Genomic DNA, 19,792 nt, shown 5'->3' with positions numbered 1-19,792 from the left:
CGCTGATTTTGTTGCATTTTCAGCGGAATTGTTTTTAGTTACTAGCAAGAGCAGAGGTGCAGATCATTTTAAATGGTCACATCAAGGAATATAGAACAAAAAAGGTATGCCAGATTGGCTTAGTGCCCTCTCATTGGTCAGCGGCTTGTTACGTCACTCGGCAGCCAGACGGCAGAACTCTCCGTTTGTAGAGTACGGGAGATTGCAAAATAATTGTTTTCACCTCTCTTCTCTTCTCATATAATTTAAAGTTTCGCACTCACAGGGTTGAACATACTTCATGTTAATATTATATACAAGGTTTCCGAAAGAAATGCGTTAAATATTAGTAGCAATGATGAAATATCGCCATGCAAAACTAGTGGCCGTTGTTCGCATCCGCATTCATGCTCGCGTTTTAGGCATGTGACTATGGTAAATGTTTACAATTGGGTACTGCCTATTTTACACATGTTGATGTAAATAAAAAGATAGTAACCTCCAAACTTGCCTCACAAAGATGATGCAGAAGCTATGTTGAAGATGCTGAAGGCGACGCTGACCAGAGCCGATTCTTCCTTGTCGAATTCCGTTCCATTGCATCAATTTTGGCGCTTTTGTGTAAATGCCTAATCCGTATAAAAGTTGTTGTTCTGACATATAATTGAACTATTTTGCTATTAAGTTCGGGAAATTTCGCACATATATGATCTGCTAAGGTTGCCATCACTCAACTACAATGAGAAATATTTGATGCATGAAAAGCAGCAAATATAATTTCTAGCCCACGTATTTTAGCAAAACAGGCAGTAGAGGGAGAAATGAGGCCCCCTTTTGAAATAATAGTAATCCAGTCTTGCTTCAGACTTAATTCTGTATCAACAACACACTGCCCTGCTGTATTTCCCAAAGAACTGTCAACGTTTTTGCACTTGAATGCTGTGCATCCTGCTAGATATTTTAAAGCATCATCATTCAGTTCTTCACTGGTACACACTGAATCACAGAGCTCGAAATCTAAGAGCAAGTTTTCGTCATCTGTAGCAACGTCAAATGATTTATCACTCGAGAGAAAACGTGCAAAATCTTCTTCAGTTTCATCAGCAGGTGTCAGGTAGTTTTCAGAAGCAGAATTCTCATTTCTGTCTTCTGAAGTCGAAGCACCAGAAGACAAAGGTATTTCACTTGCAATTCCAGTCAGTATCAATAAACGAATTCTGTTTTTCACCTCGAAAGGTGTGGGATTGACGTAGAAGATACCAAGGCCACGGATTCAGGAAAAGAAATTTTCCAGACAATCTTGTTTAAGTCTGGCTGTCAATATATAAGTAGCTCCGGAATTTTTCATATCATTGTAAAGTCCAAAAAGTGAATTTATTGATATAATGAATCCCTTCTGAAACGGGAGAAGACTGGTTCTTTTTCCTACTCGCATATTAGAACACATTCCAAGAAATCTTTTTAGAGAGTTTTCCTGACTTCTGATATTAAACCCGTAACCACTTCTAAGGGGAGCTTTCTCACCTTGAGGGTATCTCGAATTCAGCACATCGAAAACATCGTTCACGAGCTCAATGAAGCTTCCTTTGCGATCTTTATGCAGAACATATCTCACCGCTTGGGCAGTGCGACGTTAAGATGAACCTCCGATATGTGGTGATTGATCGAAAGATCGCCTTTCTGATGTCGAAGAAGATCTTCTATAACCATTTTAGTAATCACAGTACCATCAGGCAAAATGATTCCGTCATCAAGAAAATGATTTCTTAATAACTTAAGCAAATGTGGAACATCAAAAATAACCCAGACTTTTCTGCTATGATCAACAGGGTTTGAAAAGAATGTCTTGGATGTAGACACACCAAGTTGCTTCCACACATTCATATTTTTTGGTCCCATGTCACACATAACAGCTACGATACGGATTCCTGCTGTTTCAACTTCTTTTATGATATTCTGCAACAAATCACTTGACATTGCAACATCAGAGTCATAATACACTGGCTGCTTCCACTTTGAAAACAAGCTGCGAACCATGTCGACTTGGACATTGTTGTGTGGTCCGAGTGCTACATCGTCGGACGAATCGTAAGTCACACGACCGTCAATGCTCATCTCGTCAAAGCTTAGGACAACAATCGCCTCTAATGATGTGAAAATTTCTGACCTACCTTTAATGAACTCCAAAACTGGTTTCAGAATACCTGGTCGGCACTTTAACTGTTTCGTCCACGTCTGGAGTGTTGACCAGCAGGGAAAAAGATAATTCTTCCTCCTCAGATACGCATATGCTTTAGAGGATTTGCAATGTCCTCTGAGCACCACTTTACTTTCTTGCTCTTCTTTGACAACGAATTTGTCCTGGTGTGAAACACTGAGAAAGTGTACTTCTCACATCCGAGCATACACATTTGTGCTTCTTAGTGTGAGGCACATTACGTTTTATTGATGTAGCTTGCTTTATAATTTCTTTCATGAATTTAATTCTTTGTTCCTCTCGAACATTTTTAATCTTTAAACTAACCAATTGTTTCTTTAGTTCTTGAATTTCCTGGTCTTTAAGCGAAATTAGCGGACCAGTAAAAACGTATGTGTTGTTGGATTTGTCCAGCTTAGTTTTCTTGGGAGATAAAGTTTTCAGCGTTGAGAGAGCTCTTTTTTTTTTTTACTTGTCTAGTGTCACAGCGACGTTCTCTCTCTGTTAGAATGCTACCGGTAACATTCGCGGTGCTGGGACCAGGAACTTCGAATACATTTCCGTGCCAGTTTGGTATTTTTAGAGACAGAACAGCATTATCCTGTAGCAGTTTCCGTGTAGGTAGACCTAACAATTCATTCTGCAAGTCTCGTTTGTAATCGCTTTCACAAAAATGTTCAGAACAAACTCTTGCATTATTAACATTAACATTAACATTAATTATGTCCTCTCGTTTACAACGAGCAATCCATTTACACTGTAGTTCAACATTTTTTGTAAAACGATGATAAATTACGCCTTCAGTCTTACATCTGCTATTAGTACATTCAGCAACTGCACAACACGACGTATTTGTAGACGTAATTCCAAAAACGAAGCTACAAAACTCAAATTCCTTTCCAACTGAACACTCGGCAGGACAAGAAATACACACAAACTAACATGTAACACGAACTCACATGCACGCCTTCGATAGAAACACCGAGGGACACCGTTGTAAACTGCAGTAGCTGCCAGGTGACGTCACAGCTCGAGATTCATCATGGCGGAGAAAAGAGTGGGAGGCCGAATTTGCACTCCCATGGGTCACATGCAAGTGTGGGCATGGAGGGCTTCACTTCACATTTATAAAAAAAAGTGAGTGTAAGCTTCAGTTTAGAATGACACTTCCCCTCTAGCGCCTGACATTTCCCTACAGCGCCTGCCCATAATCCCCACCACAATTGCTCTTCTCACACATGCCCTATCATCTATGCATCTACTGGCTGTGCTATCCTGCGTGAACTCTAGCAGAATGGGGAAGGGATCACTTAAATGTGCTTAGTGCTTCAATAATTATAATCCATTGGGTTGTATCAAAATGTAATGTAAGCAGGGAAAATTAACATAAAATCTGTCATCCTTATGATCTCACTAGTTTTGTTTAATTTAACATGAACTCTGTTTTAAATGAATGGTTCTACCGACTATAGTCTATTTTTTGAAATAAGTATAAATAATAAAATACTTGAATAGTCAGCTATATCGACAGTTAAAGGAGGTTATTTCCAACTATTAGAGAATTTCCTCTTCATAATAACAAAGAAATCAATTGGTGAGTCGACAATTTTAATGGAGTTGTTGCAGTTCACTACTCTTAACAATAGAACCAAAATTGCATTCATTGTGACAATTTGCTGCTTCAGTGGGTGGCCCCATGTACAAATCCCTTGGACACTGTATTATGTTGCATCCCACATCGGTTAGGTCAAACAGAAGGCTGCGTTAATGTGCTCTTTTACATGGCTAGCAGCAGACAGCTTGTTAATTTCTGCATTGTACAAGCCGCGCATTTTTGCTACATGGGGAAGAGTCCAAGCATGGCGATCTAATAGCTAAACAACTTGAATGGAAACCCAAACATTGTGAGGTCAGATACTGGTCAGACCATGAAAATTTTTCAGTTAACCTTTGAATCTACCCTTCACCTCTTGGAGATATGAATACATCAGGCATGACCATCGTTCAGACTACGCACTGAAGTATAAGTCCCCTTGTCCTGCTAGGGTTACTCCATCTGTGCTAGGCTCTTGAGTCACACAGCATTATTACTAATATTAATAATTTCAACAGAGAGGCCCTTGGATTTAGAACATAAAATTATTTTTGTATCATACACATCTACAAAAATGTGGCATAATAGAATGCAAATTGAAGAGAGATATGTGGAAATTTAATCTTTTGGTAAATTATCCAATACAAAAAGGAGTGAACAAAGACTATGAGGCCATGCTTTCGAATTTGTTATGCGAAAACACATAAGATTTTTTAAATTAAACAAACGTTATCAACATCCTACATCTATATTTTTCTTATTTACATATTTGCAGCCCTCTGCTGCCAGGAGCTCCGAGTTGCAGCGTGTAGAATGGTGGTGTGTAGCGTAACTACAGTATGTCAGTGACTAAAAAACAGTGTGCTGTAATCGAGTTTACAATTCGAAGGGTTCATCCACATAGGGAGCCCGCTCTCCTTCAGCATGACAATACCACACCACACACAAGCGCTGCAACAGATGCAACAATCCAATGCCTTGAATTCCCTGTCATCGATCATCCTCCACAGAGTCCTGATCTAGCTCCATCTGATTTTCACTTGCTTTCAAAACTTAAAGAAAACATTCGAGCACTTCACTCTGATTGTGATGAAGCAGTGCGAGCAGAAGTGAGGCTGTGACCCCATCAACAATGTCAAACACTCTACAGTGATGGTATCAACGAACTGTCTCTCTTTGGAAGAAATGTTTTTATCACCAGGGTGACTATGTTGAGAAATAGGTATGTAGACACGAAAAATAAAGATATAAAATGTTATTAATGTTTGTTTTATTTGAAAAACTTTCAAGAGCTTTCACATTAAAAATTCAGAGATAGTACTTTTCAACAAGCCCTCATAGTTGCAATTTGAGCGATCTATAGAACAAAGAATGTAACACAACACAAATGTCACATCTCGATTATAGAGCCAATTTGTTTTTGGGCTCATTCATGCATTTAAAGCATGACAGTTGCTTTTTTTAAAAAAAATGCAATTGTATAGTTGCTTGAAGATGCAGAGCTCGCATTGTTACATAATTATATCACAGAGTTCAGTGAAATTACAGCACAGAAATAATGTTGTAGGGTGATCAAACTCAATTTAGTGCATGTGGAATTTTCTTGTGTGAAACAAGTTCATGAATCAGCAACTCAGCATTTCAAAGACATTTCTTAATGTAATAATTGTTGTTTTTGCAAGTTATAGTGTAATCTTTTCCTGTTCATTCTGCAAGTAAACATATATCATGATATTAAGAACAAAGACCTATATTTTAAATAAGTCACAAAATGAATGACAGTTCTAGTAAATAAGATGCTAACCACAGCCACATTATCGTCTTGATCATGATCCAAGGCACTTTCAGTTCGCTTTAATTTTCCTGATAAAGAGTTCAACAAGGTTGCGAATTATTTGGAACTGCTCTCAAGATATTCACAAATAACTGAATAAACAGTCTTCACATGGCCAAAGCACTTTGCAGAGAAACTTAAATTGGCATGGTGTTGTCATTCCTAGTTAATTTCATGCATTCAGTTTCAACTTTTCCTCAAAGCAAGTACAGAGAAAAGCAGAAGCTCATACTCATCTGAACTACTGCCCTTTGGTTGACAAACTCAGTACAAGCCTCATTCAACAACTAGAATACGGAGCCCCAGCCACTGTCTGTCTGACTACCGCCCTCCGTAGCAGGCATCAGAGAATTCTGCACATGCATGAAGTCCACTCTATTGGACTGAACCTTGAGAATTCACATTCTCTATACATGCGATTACCAAAATCCGCAATAATTTCGACTGTCGAGAATACACCCAAATTTCAACAACACATCAAATTCTCATGGATACCCAACACAATTCAAGTCGAGATTTTTAGCAGTGAAACATGACAATGTATGCTTATTTATTGTATCTATCAAACCAGAGTTTCTCCACACACACACACACACACACACACACACACACACACACACACACACACACACAAATGCACACACACACACTCACATATACTTTCATCTGTCCATATATAGTCATATATGTTACAATTTGAAATTAATGTATTCTGAGTTTTGGTAGAATTCGTGATTTTAACCTTTACTTCAATACTGACTTATTCATGTGAACTCTACTTAGTAGCAGACTGTTAAAGTGATGAAGGAAAAAGTATTAAAATATTAGTTTGACTATCCAATGTTTCTGAAGGTTTAAATCATTGTACTACAAATTTCAATAATTTTATTATTGGGAGCTAAGTGCAAAATAAATTTAAATTTAAAATAGTACTTTTTCATTGAAAGTAGCTCTAGATATGGCTTTTACAGCTATTGTGAAGTTCTGAATTGCACAATGGTAGAGGAAGAGGTATTCTTGCTAAAAGTTAATCACTGTGCAGGATTCACTGAGAACAGGTAACTGACTACCGCTGTACTTCAGTGAATCTGAATGACGTTTTATATCGCTTTCTCTTCTCAGCTTATTTGAGTTTGACCGAACCTTTCTCTCCCACACCAATTTCATTATCGCAACCCCAGCACTGCACTTGTGTTTTCTTCCAACTTAAATACACTCCTGGAAATTGAAATAAGAACACCGTGAATTCATTGTCCCAGGAAGGGGAAACTTTATTGACACATTCCTGGGGTCAGATACATCACATGATCACACTGACAGAACCACAGGCATATAGACACAGGCAACAGAGCATGCACAATGTCGGCACTAGTACAGTGTATATCCACCTTTCACAGCAATGCAGGCTGCTATTCTCCCATGGAGACGATCGTAGAGATGCTGGATGTAGTCCTGTGGAACGGCTTGTCATGCCATTTCCACCTGGCGCCTCAGTTGGACCAGCGTTCGTGCTGGACGTGCAGACCGCGTGAGACGACGCTTCATCCAGTCCCAAACATGCTCAATGGGGGACAGATCCGGAGATCTTGCTGGCCAGGGTAGTTGACTTACACCTTCTAGAGGACGTTGGGTGGCACGGGATACATGCGGACGTGCATTGTCCTGTTGGAACAGCAAGTTCCCTTGCCGGTCTAGGAATGGTAGAACGATGGGTTCGATGACGGTTTGGATGTACCGTGCACTATTCAGTGTCCCCTCGACGATCACCAGTGGTGTACGGCCAGTGTAGGAGATCGCTCCCCACACCATGATGCTGGGTGTTGGCCCTGTGTGCCTCGGTCGTATGCAGTCCTGATTGTGGCGCTCACCTGCACGGCGCCAAACACGCATACGACCATCATTGGCACCAAGGCAGAAGCGACTCTCATCGCTGAAGACGACACGTCTCCATTCGTCCCTCCATTCACACCTGTCGCGACACCACTGGAGGCGGGCTGCACGATGTTGGGGCGTGAGTGGAAGACGGCCTAACGGTGTGCGGGACCGTAGCCCAGCTTCATGGAGACGGTTGCGAATGGTCCTCGCCGATACCCCAGGAGCAACAGTGTCCCTAATTTGCTGGGAAGTGGCGGTGCGGTCCCCTACGGCACTGCGTAGGATCCTACGGTCTTGGCGTGCATCCATGCGTCGCTGCGGTCCGGTCCCAGGTCGACGGGCACGTGCACCTTCCGCCGACCACTGGCGACAACATCGATGTACTGTGGAGACCTCACGCCCCACGTGTTGAGCAATTCGGCGGTACGTCCACCCGGCCTCCCGCATGCCCACTATACGCCCTCGCTCAAAGTCCGTCAACTGCACATACGGTTCACGTCCACACTGTCGCGGCATGCTACCAGTGTTAAAGACTGCGATGGAGCTCCGTATGCCACGGCAAACTGGCTGACACTGACGGCGGCGGTGCACAAATGCTGCGCAGCTAGCGCCATTCGACGGCCAACACCGCGGTTCCTGGTGTGTCTGCTGTGCCGTGCGTGTGATCATTGCTTGTACAGCCCTCTCGCAGTGTCCGGAGCAAGTATGGTGGGTCTGACACACCGGTGTCAATGTGTTCTTTTTTCCATTTCCAGGAGTGTACATAAAGTAAGAAGTACTTGGGACTTCCCTTGTGGAATGATGGTAGAGAGACATCACAGTTCACTGTATACAATTTATTACTGAATTTATAAATAATCCAAAAGGTTTCTTACACAAACAACTATCACAAGCATGTTCATGGTAGTTAGTTGATGTTCCAGAGTAGCACAAGTTTTAGTTTGAATCCAGCATAAAACATATCACAGTCCAGAACATAACTGTCCTATCATATAATTTCCAGCTACGCTTCCTCTTATTCTCAGCTAGTCGTCCTTGCTCAAAGTTTTTCTGTTTACAGCTGAGATACGACGAATGAATAGTAAACAGTTTACCACAAGACGTATGGGCAAATTTCCTTCCAGAGCCAATACAAAATATCCTGTAGCAGCTTTGGCGAAAGAGGAGGCAAGGACTTAGGCAAGGGTCATACAGGCAGCTTTACTAGATGCATGTATGTAATTAGGTACCACAGGTAAGTAGAGGCAGTTTTTTTTCAGTACATGTTGTGACATATGCTTAGTCAATGAACAGTGTAGACAGCGCAACTGCCATTTACTACATTGCACCTGCACCTCACTCATGAGCCACCACAAGTGAACATCGCAGAATACATTTCAATGTAACCAATTTTGCGAAGACAGTAAAATTCGACATGTTCCACACCCATGAGAATCATCTCATTTTTGGGTCTACGGAACGAAAACAGAATCTAATCTAATCCAATCACTAAATAATTCTTTCAGGAACAACAAAAGACAAAAAACTTTCACTATCTCAGTTTTACCAACAAACATGAGAAAGGGAAAAACAGAAAGAAAAACTGACCTGTTCTACTGTGAAAGTTTTAAGCAAGTCTGATAAAAGATTTCAGGAAATTCTTGGCTGTGTCACATTCCCGACATCAGGATCCAAACATATGGAAGTGGATAGGGACAAAAAGATAGTCCCATCTTTCAGATGCTCTTAATGATAACAGTGATACAAGTGAGGGCACTTCTGGGGAATCTTCAAGCAATTTGTAGTAATTTGACAATTTACTGATGACCCCAAGGTTGTGGCCTGCTAGTATTAATAGTGATTTTCTCAATATTTCAGTTACACATAGTCCTCTTCAGGTGAAAAATCACAGTTTTAGCATTAATGATGATAGAAGAAAATTTGTTGGCATTTACTGTTATATAAATCCTTCTGTGAAAAACGTAATAGAAACTGGCTTCTTTACTCTTTTTCAGATGATTAAGTTTATTGTTTCTGATGTAAAATGTTTCATAAGTAGACTGTTTGATTTGAATGGCTTTTCAGATGGATAACATTTATCTTTAACTCCGAAAAACATGAGATCAGTGACAATGAAAATGAGAAGTCATGGATGCAATTGAATAATGTGTACTGTAAGTCAGAAGAAACTGAGACTAGAAGAGTCAGAAACAAACAGTGTTGAAATGTATTAGGAAAGATTATTGCTGTCATCAAGTTTTTATGACACCAATATCTGGCTTCTTAGGCTTCGTAAAAGGAAATCTCTGAACATTATAACTGAAGTTTTCTAAAAGCAGTGTATGTGAAATCATCATTTTATTCAGTTACGTAAGAACATGTTTAGAGAAATGATCAAGATCTGATTCATGTTAGTTGAGTATGACACACTATTTAGGAGATCATATGCAAAAAGAAATTATTGATTTCCTCAATAGGACAATAAAAAATTATACACAAATCAAAAAAAGTTTTGCATCACCTCAATTCCAAGAGTTCTGGAACCTGTACTGAAAATTGGAATAGACATAAACATAAACATCATTTCCACCCTTTCTACTGCTCACGAAATTCACACATTGAATGTTGTACCACCATACAGCGAGACCTTCAGAGGTGGTGGTCCAGATTGCTGTACACGCCAGTACCTCTAATACTCAGTAGCAACACCCTCTTGCATTGATGCAAGCCTGTATTCATCGTGGCATACTATCCACAAGTTCATCAAGGCACTGTCTGTCTAGATTGTCCCACACCTCAATGGCGATTTGGCGTAGATCCCTCAGAGTGGTTGGTGGGTCACGTCGTTCATAAACAGCCCTTTTCAATACAGCCCAGGCATGTTCGACAGGGTCCATGTCTGGAGGACATGTTGGCCACTCTAGTCGAGCGATGTCGTTATCCTGAAAGACGTCATTCACAAGATGTGCATGACGGGAGTGCGAATTGTCGTCCATGAAGACGAAAGTCTCGGCAATATGCTGCTGATAAGGTTGCACTAATGGTCGGAGGATGGCATTCACGTATCATACAGCAGTTATGGCGTCTTCCATGACCACCAGCGGAGTACGTCAGCCCACCCTAAAAAAGCAAGGAACGCCACGCCAAAACAGCAAGAAACCTCCACCTTGCTGCAATCGCTGGGCAATGTGTCTAAGGCGTTCTGCCTGACTGGGTTGTCTTCAAACACGTTTCTGACGATTGTCTGTTTGAAGGCATATGCGACACTCATCGGTGAACAGAATGTGATACCAATCCTGAGCAGTCCATTCATCCTGTTGTTGGGCCCATCTGTACGGCACTGCATGGTATCGTGGTTGCAAAGATGGACCTCGCTATGGACGTAGGTAGTGAAGTTGCGCATCATACAGCCTATTGCGTGCAGTTTGAGTCGTAACACTACGTCCTGTGGCTGAACGAAAAGCATTGTTCAACGTGGTGGAGTTGCTGTCAGGGTTCCTCCAAACCATAATACGTAGGTAGCAATCACCCACTGCAGCAGTAGCCCTTGGGCGGCCTGAATGATGCATGTCATCGACAGTTCCTGTCTCTCTGTATCTCGTCCATGTCTGAAGAACATCACTTTGGTTCCCTCCAAGACACCTGGACACTTCCCTTGTTGAGAGCTCTTCGTGGCACAATGTAGCAATGTGGACGCGATCGAACCATGCTATTGACCATCTAGGCATGGTTGAACTACAGACAACACGAGCCGTGTACCTCCGACCCCCTCCATCTAATAGGTGCTGCACATGCATGATTGTTTAAATCTTTTGGCGGGTTTAGTGACATCTCTGAACAGTCAAAGGGACTGTGTCTGTGATACAACACGTGCAGTCAATGCCCTGTCTTCAGCTTCAACTTCTTTTGATGTGTGTATTTTGAACAACGTCAGGGAATCAAAATTTTTTCCCATCATAATACATTGCACACAAGCCACGTGGAACAAACAACAATTATACTTAGGTATGAAACTTCCTGGCAGATTAAAACTGTGTGCTCGACCGAGACTCGAACTCGGGACCTTTGCCTTTCGCGGGCAAGTGCTCTACCATCTCAGCTACCGAAGCACGACTCACGCCCGGTACTCACAGCCTTAATTCTGCCAGTATCTCGTCCCCTACATTCCAAACTTTACATAAGCTCTCCTGCGAACCTTGCAGAACTAGCACTCCTGAAAGAAAGGATATTGCGGAGACATGGCTTAGCCACAGGCTGGGGGATGTTTCCAGAATGAGATTTTCACTCTGCAGCGGAGTGTGCACTGATATGAAACTTCCTAGCAGATTAAAACTGTGTGCCCGACCAAGACTCGAACTCGGGGCCTTTGCTGGAGAACTTCTGTAAAGTTTAGAAGGTAGGAGACGAGATACTGGCAGAATTAAGGCTGTGAGTACCAGGCGTGAGTCGTGCTTCAGTAGCTCAGATGGTAGAGCACTTGCCCGCACATAGGCAAAGGTCCCGAGTTCGAGTCTGCAAAGGTCCCGAGTTCGAGTCTCGGTCGGGCACACAGATTTAATCTGCCAGGAAGTTTCATGTCAGCGCACACTCAGCTACAGAGTGAAAATCTCATTCTGTATACTTACGTATGTTTGTCTAAATTACACAAATAAAGAAGTAGAGATATGTGAACACTTCATTGGTTTTTGTCTGACCATCAGTTCAACTGGAGAGGGTTTATTAAATTTTGTTTTGAACTGTCACAATTAAGCCTTTATCTTGAAAATTTGTACAGGAAAGGTCATAACAGTTGCTCAAACATAAGTGAAAACCATAACAGATTTCAGAAAAAAATTTGGATATTAATTAACACGCATTTTAAATTCCATGTTTAGCTCATAGTAGTAAATGATGCAGCAAATATTTCTCACATAGCGAGCAATTTCTTCAATGCACTTCAAAAAATTTATATTTTGTTAGTATCATGTATATTTAACTGGTCAATCATCTGCAAATATTTACCATAGTTAAAATTAAAAGCACTAAGAGGTACACAATGGTCCATAACAATTAAAACAGTCAAACCATTATGGTATGACACTGAAAAAATATTTCATACTGTGCCAGAAATATCAGAAAATTCTCCTCGTTGGGCTGCATCACAACTCACAAAATGCATTCATTTGCTTTAAAAATTCAGAATTATAAATTTATTTCCTCTTTTCTAAGCTGGTTCGATGTTTTGAAAGAATTATGTAAAATTCTTTATGTAAAATGTTACAAAGTCTAACTGTTAATACTTACATATACATAAACTTGGTAAAAAGTTTAATTAATAAGTTCACAGAAAATCGCATAGATGAAATTTTTCAAATGGTCTGGGAGCTGCCAAAGTCACATATAAACTAAATGCTGAAGCAGATTACCTTCCAGTAAATATAGGCCCCCCAAGGAAAAAACCAACACAATTTCAGTAAGAACATCATAACAAAATTTTATTACACCCCAAAATCAATTATGAAGTCGAGATTTTTTTCAGCTTCTAGATCAGACATTAAATTCCTTGACAAATAGATTTGAGGACAAAACTTTTTGATGATGTTTTTTACTTTTTCAGTAGTACAGCATTTAGGTACTCTAGAAATGAATTAATGAAACCTTAAAGATTTACGCTAAGATGACGAAAGTCTTGGGATACTTCCTAATATGGCCAGCATATTGCAGCATCTCCACATAGCATGGACTCCACAAGTCTTTGGAAGTCCCCTCCAGAAACATTGAGCCATGATGCCTCTACAGCTGACCATAATTGCAAAAGTGTTGCCAGTGCAGGATTTTGTGCACAAACTGACATTTCAATTATGCTCAAACAATGTTTGTCAGATTCATGTCAAACTATTTGGGTGGCCAAATATCTCTCTCGAATTGTCAAGAATGTTCTTCAATCCAATCGCAAACAATTGTGGCCCAATGATATGATGCATTGGCACCCACAAAAATTCTATTGGGGGTATGGGAACATGAATGGCTGCAAATGGTCTGCAAGTATCCAAACGTATTCATTTATAGACAATGATCGGTTCAGCTGGACCAGAGGACCCAATCCATTCCTTGTAAACACAATCCATATCATTATGGAGCCACAACCAGCTTGCACAGTACCTTGTTGACATCCTGCATCCATAGCATTGTGGGATCTCTGCCACACTCTAACCTTGCCATGAGCACTTACTAACTGAAATCAGGGCTCAACTGACCTGGCCACAGTTTTCCAGTCGTCAAGGTCGACCAATATGGTCAAGAGCCCAGGAGAGATGCTGCTGTAGGTATCGTACTATTAGCAAAGGCATTCACATCAGTCATCTGCTGCCATAGCTCATTTCACTGCACTTTGCTAATGGATATGTCCGTCATACATTCCACATTGATCTCTACTGTTATGTCAAGCAGTGTTGCATATCTGTTATAACTGACAACTCTACACAAATGCTGCTGCTCTCAGATGTTAAGTCAAGGCTGTTAGACACTGTGTCGTTCTTGGTGGGAGGTAATGCCTGAAATTTGGTATTATAGGCACACTTGTGACCCTGTGAATCTCAGAATACTGAATTCTCTAAAATTTCTGAAATGGTGTATTGCATGCATCTAGCTCCAGCTACCATTCTGACGTTAATTTCTGTCACGCAGCAAAAATCACGTTGGACATCTTTCACATGAATCACCTGAGTGCAAATGACAGCTCCTCCAACGCACTGCCCTTTTAAATCTTGTTTAGGTAATACTGCCACCATCTGTATATGTGCATATCACTATCCCATGACTTATGTCATCTCAATGTACATGTGAAACTTAAACTGACATTTACAGTATTGATTTATACAAAAATGAAGCACTGTAATTATTATATTTATCAAGTCTTGTGTAATATTTTCAATGTATGGTTGTAGCAAGAAGCTGTTCCAAATTGCTTACAATTTGCTATAATAAAACCACTTTTAAAGAAGGGTGACAAAATTAATTTATACACCTACTGCCCAAGATCTCTGATGAGTTGTTTCTCGAAAATATTTGAGAAACTGATTCACAACATCCTGTGCAAAACACAATTTGGTTCCCAAAAAGCAGATCAACAGAGCAGGCTTCTTTCTCTCTCACAAATGAAATTTTTGAATCAATAAATAACAAAATGTCACCTATTGGACTTTTCTGTGACTTGTCAAAGGCCTTTGACTATGTAAATAACAACATTCTCTTAAGGATGACTGATTTTTATACTTTGAATGGTATCACTGGTAGATGGATTACATTATATCTACACAATATAAAGCAACAGGTGATACTTAATGGTAAAGATAGCGGTCCCATTTCATTTGGCTGGGTCGCTTCAAAGTGTGGAATGCCACAAGGATCCATTTTGGGACTTTTATTGTTTCTTATCTTCATCAACTATCTTCCCCTTCATACAAACACCGAGAGAAAATTTAGTCTTTTTGCTAATGGCACTATTCCGCTTCAAAGCCAAACAATTGGTGGAAAACATAAAACTATACTTGTAAACACCTTACAGTGGTTTAAGTTTGATGGATTAGCACTAGATATTGGAAAAAAAACTCAATATATGCAGTTTTGAGCATCTCAAAAAGAAAATAAAAAAATCACTTGAACTGGAATAACCAAAATATATTATATTGTGAATTGTCAAACTCATGAATACTCTAACTGATGGCATGTAAAATTGGTCTGAACACATTCTAGATATTCAAAAAAGACACAGTGTGATAATTTATTCCATATGTGTAATTGCTGGTGTTGGTAATATGAATTATATCAAAGGTGCTTCTTTGGTTTTTACTCTATCATGTCATATGGTATAATTTTTTGTGGTAATCAATCTTTAGCTAAAAAGAAATTTTTATTGCATAAAAGAGAGCGGTTAGAATCTTGAGTGGCATTCGCCCAAGATATTCTTTTAGAAACCTGTTCCATAAGCTCCAAATATTAACCACCATGTCTCAATACTCATTATCTTTGACGATTTTTGTCACTAATAACAACTCTCTTTTTACATTTAATAGTGCATACCATGACCACAATACAAAGTCTAAAATGATTTACATAGGGATCTTGCATCTAGTTCAGACACAAAACGTTGTTCACTAGTCTGCAACGAATGTTTTCAGTTCTCTTCCATCGAATATTAAAATCCACATTAATGCTCCACCTACATTCAAATCTAAATTAAGAAATTACCTTATATGTAAGCCATTCTGCTCTCTTGATGAGTACTTGAAGATTAATCAGTGATTGTTTTCGTAAATTTGTATTGTCAAACCGTTATTCATCTTCCTGGTTTATGAAGGACAGTGTATAAATATTCTTTTTTCTCAACCTTAAGTTACTCTCAGTAATTTATGTCATGTTTACTTGAACCACACATTGAGTTATTTTTGACTACTCATTATTAACTTTACTTCAATTTTTCATTAGTTTTCTATATTTTTGTTACAGTACATTTGTTTATTTTATCTCTATAATAATGGAAGCCTGACTCATTCCACATCGTTGTGATTCATCACAATATGGATCTATGGAATTTGAAATAAAAAACACTTTAAAACTGCATTTTCTAGAAAAAAATTAGTCTTGTTATCCACATACCATTCTGCAATATCCATTTACACTGGATTTAATATCAACTTTTCCTATCACAGCAATAAGATTAAGAATATTTCTTACTTTGTCATTTACTGTTGCACTTGCTAAAAAATCCTCTTCAAAATTAAAAATTGTACAAAATCATTTAAGATCAACAATACATCAGCAACGACTTACTACTGTGGCTATTGTTTCAATACGAGATCTTAGATAGTTTGAATACTTGGCAAATAATAGAAGAGTTCGCAAATATAAAAGCAATAAAAGTTCAATTTCTGTCAGTGTATTTCAGTCTTAAAGCAACTTTCATCCCAAGTCAGAAACGTACATTAATTAACATATTCATGGATCTGACACAATAATGGTTTTCAGTTAAAGGAAATCTCTAAGAAATTATATTTAATAGGAATCTCTTTCCTAAATGGCATCGTTTAAGAAAATTCTTAATCGCCAACATTCTAATGGCAATAAATTGTTTATGAAAAGTGTTTCTTTGCCTTATTTACACAAATCTTAATAAGAAAATTGAAAGTGCCTCATTCAAGTTTAGTCTTGGATGTTGGAAAGGAGGACTGAGGGGTCCGTACACAAGGGCCAAAGGGTCTCGCGGCTGGCATGACTGTCATAGACTGATTTCCCGTCTGAAGCAATCTGTAAGTGTGCTGTCCTTGTAAGTAGTTTATTGCTTAAAATTATAAACACTAAATTTACCACTTTTACGTGCAATTACATATGCTATTAAAAGCAGCGTTTGGGCTACAAGCATCGTCACAGCTCACCTAATCGAGCGAGACCAGATTTTGGTAAGTCATCGTCGCTGTCGGATTCATGATCTTCTGTTTTCAGCAACTCTGCTAGCCTCTTCACATCCTTCGTACTGAGCATATTTTCACAGCAAGTGGCAAACCTTCGTTCAAGAAACGTAAAAGCACGCGTTATTTAAACTGAGATACAGATATTTATTAACACTTGCTTTCAGTTGTTTCAAATTGAGGTATAACTTGTTTACGTTGTCAAGACAACGCACAACAAACATAAGGAACGAGCGTAAAAATAGAATCATTTTTGCAGCAAGTAGTTAAGAAAAATACGAACAAGCCAAAAACATTGCTCCCCGATAGGATCAGGGCGCAGACTTTAACAGGGAGCTCTGCTTGAATCAAAATCTTGTCTTGATTTACAGAGCGCGATTTTTTTTAAATTTTGACGAAGTTTTAAAAATATCTCGCAAAACATTTCAGTAGCTTCTGTTGATTGTTTTCTGTTCTAATTTAAACAATGTATAGCCCACGTCACTCAGGTGTACGCGGATCGCACTCTTTCATTGGATGCCATGTATAGTATCCATGTACAGGCGGGTTTCCTCGTTTTAAATACCTTGGAGTTGTTTGTGGCTGTGCTTTGTGGAACACTAAACGAACTGTAGAACAATATTTACGTGCTATGGCAGAAGCTGGAAGTGAGAAACTATCGAAGAAGTAAGACTTTTTCACACTCTAATAATGGAATTCTCAAAGATTGTGTGACGGCATGTGCACGTGTGCGCGGTTAATTGCTCTTCACGTGTCTTGCATTTTTAGTTTCAGAGTGATGTAGATGTAAACACAAGAGAACTAATTAACCTTATGCCTTGTTATACTTTTCAATTACTTCTAGGATATGTTACTTATGAGCTAATGAAACATACGGTGCAGTAGTTCACCGTTAGTATGTTGGCGCTTAGCCGTGTAACGACAGTAATAACACGGTGTAAACCAGTAATTGTAAACCATTCCCGCCATCGATGTCTGTGCACTTCAAGTACGTTGTATCTGAAAGGGTGCGTTTGTTACATTTTTATAGTAATACTATCCGTCCACCAACTGGACTAGCAAGTACTTTCGTAGTAGGTGCGGTGATACATAATGTGTGAATTGCCTCTATAGTTTGGTCCTGTTCTATTCAGTAGTGTTATTTCACGTTCTGGAGAAAAATCACCTGATTTCCAAATATCTCATTGTAGTGATTATTATGTGAAACAGTCGAATTGTACGTGTGATGCAACCTTAATGTTGCCTGTCATAATCAAAACATCCAATGGTAAAATGAATATTTGTCATGAATTGCAACACTTTAGAGGATAACAAATTAGGCTTATTTGGAAGACCAGATATAAATCCAAAATAAAAATAACTTATCATACCAAATTTGTGTAGTTCCCAACATATCTAAATTACTGAATGACTTGTCACTAATTAACAGGTCTGTAGCACATTTTAGGAGCAACTTTGAGTAGATAAAATTGAATATAATTTTTTTTCCATTAGGTGCAGGTACTAAGGCTTTTAGTATTAGTGGCATATTGTTTGTTGTGTTAATAGCCTGACTTTGATGCACCTATGACATATATTCATGTTTGTAGCATTCATTCATTCATGACATGGAAGCTATTCACTGCATGTAGAATGCATGAAGTTGTCACATTTTATGGTAGCCTACTGTTTTCTCACAGTCTGCTAAGCAACTAATGGAATAGAGAAAAAAATACAAAGTGTTTAGAAACAGGTTTTTAGTGTCTCTGGTTCTGTTCCTGCTATTTTATTTTTTTAAATACATATTTATTTGTAGTACATTGTTTTATTTTTAAGGCAAATTGCTTTAATGGTTTGTCTAAAGAATGGCAATAGAGTTAATGCAACAAGAGGCCTTGTAGCATTTACTGAAAAAAGGCAGAAAAATTAGTAATTTATATCCAGATTGAAATAATAAAAACATTCATATTATATTACCATCATTAAGTTGAATTCTTACTAAATGTAAAATCTTCAACAGTGAACTGAAGAGACGACTAAAGGCTGAACAAAAGGCAAAGGAGAAAGCGGAGAAAGAGAAACAAAAATCTGAAACACAAGCACCAAAGAAGAAGACTGATACACATGCTGCTGCAGAGGAAGAAGTCAGCCCAAATGTAAGCCTTTTTAAGTTTGTAAACATTTCTTTTTAATTTTAAATCATTCTTACTGATATCAGTCTTTTTCCATTTACCCACGTAGATTTGAGGGTATAATCATTGTAGTTACTCTTCATGTACAGGTGTAACAAAAATGTTTGGCCAAATTGTTTGGAAACATTCCCCACACAGAAAAATAAAATGTGTTTTATGGACATGGGTCCAGAAATGCTGTATTTCCATGCTGGAGCTCATGTTATACTTCTCTTCATAATCAGATTAATCACAGAAACACAACACTCCAGCATTACATGAAATGTTTTCTTGTATGAATTCTCCAAAATGCCCTCTTGGTTACATTTGCTTAGATGGTACAGTAAGTTGTAATTGTTAGGTTTGTGTTTGTTGATCCATTTGAATTAAGGTAATGTTGACTGTGACACATTTCATTGCTTCCATCAATATACGACTTCCCTTGTTGCTTGTGTTGACATGTGACTTAATGTCATTGCTCTACTTGCATCAGGCATGAAGCATCAAGTATTTAGTGTTCATTATAAACTGTGCAAGCACATAGCGTCAGCTGTTAAGTGCTCTTCATGGACTTGATTTCAGATACAGTGCAGTGGAAGTGCACTCAAATGAGTAGTTGGCAGATGCCCATTTGCTGTATGGATTAGCAGATGGTAATTACCATCACACTCAAAATTTGTATTGTGATTCTGTAATGGGAGATAGGTAGAGGTAGACCAGTTTCTTGGCCTTCATGTT

The 19,792-nt window shown here is 39.0% G+C and overlaps 2 protein-coding genes across 3 annotated transcripts in view; one reads left to right on the top strand and one right to left on the bottom strand.

Annotated features, from left to right (window-relative positions):
- The window catches only part of LOC126456086 (dynein axonemal assembly factor 6), a 64,583-nt gene extending 47,428 nt beyond the window's left edge, over positions 1 to 17,155 (bottom strand). Inside the window, exons 1-2 of the mRNA XM_050091841.1 lie at positions 17,046 to 17,155; positions 16,872 to 16,999 (exon numbers count right to left, since the gene is read on the bottom strand). Of these exons, the coding sequence (XP_049947798.1) occupies positions 16,872 to 16,999; positions 17,046 to 17,155 (238 nt within the window). The remainder of the gene's footprint in view (positions 1 to 16,871; positions 17,000 to 17,045) is intronic.
- A 247-nt stretch (positions 17,156 to 17,402) lies between these two features.
- The window catches only part of LOC126457356 (lysine--tRNA ligase), an 83,831-nt gene continuing 81,441 nt past the window's right edge, over positions 17,403 to 19,792 (top strand). The window contains exons 1-2 of one of the 2 annotated variants that reach the window (XM_050093588.1): positions 17,403 to 17,570; positions 18,904 to 19,039. In XM_050093588.1, coding sequence (XP_049949545.1) covers positions 17,536 to 17,570; positions 18,904 to 19,039 — 171 coding nt within the window. In that variant the 5' untranslated portion in view covers positions 17,403 to 17,535. Of the gene's footprint in view, positions 17,571 to 17,652; positions 17,912 to 18,903; positions 19,040 to 19,792 lie in introns of those variants that run through there. The other variant, XM_050093587.1, reaches the window with a different exon arrangement.

Source organism: Schistocerca serialis, chromosome 2, assembly GCF_023864345.2.
Source record: "Schistocerca serialis cubense isolate TAMUIC-IGC-003099 chromosome 2, iqSchSeri2.2, whole genome shotgun sequence".
NCBI classification, from domain to species: Eukaryota; Metazoa; Arthropoda; class Insecta; order Orthoptera; family Acrididae; genus Schistocerca; species Schistocerca serialis.
Note: the sequence above shows the minus strand (reverse complement) of the source record. Positions and strands in the feature narration are given on the sequence as shown.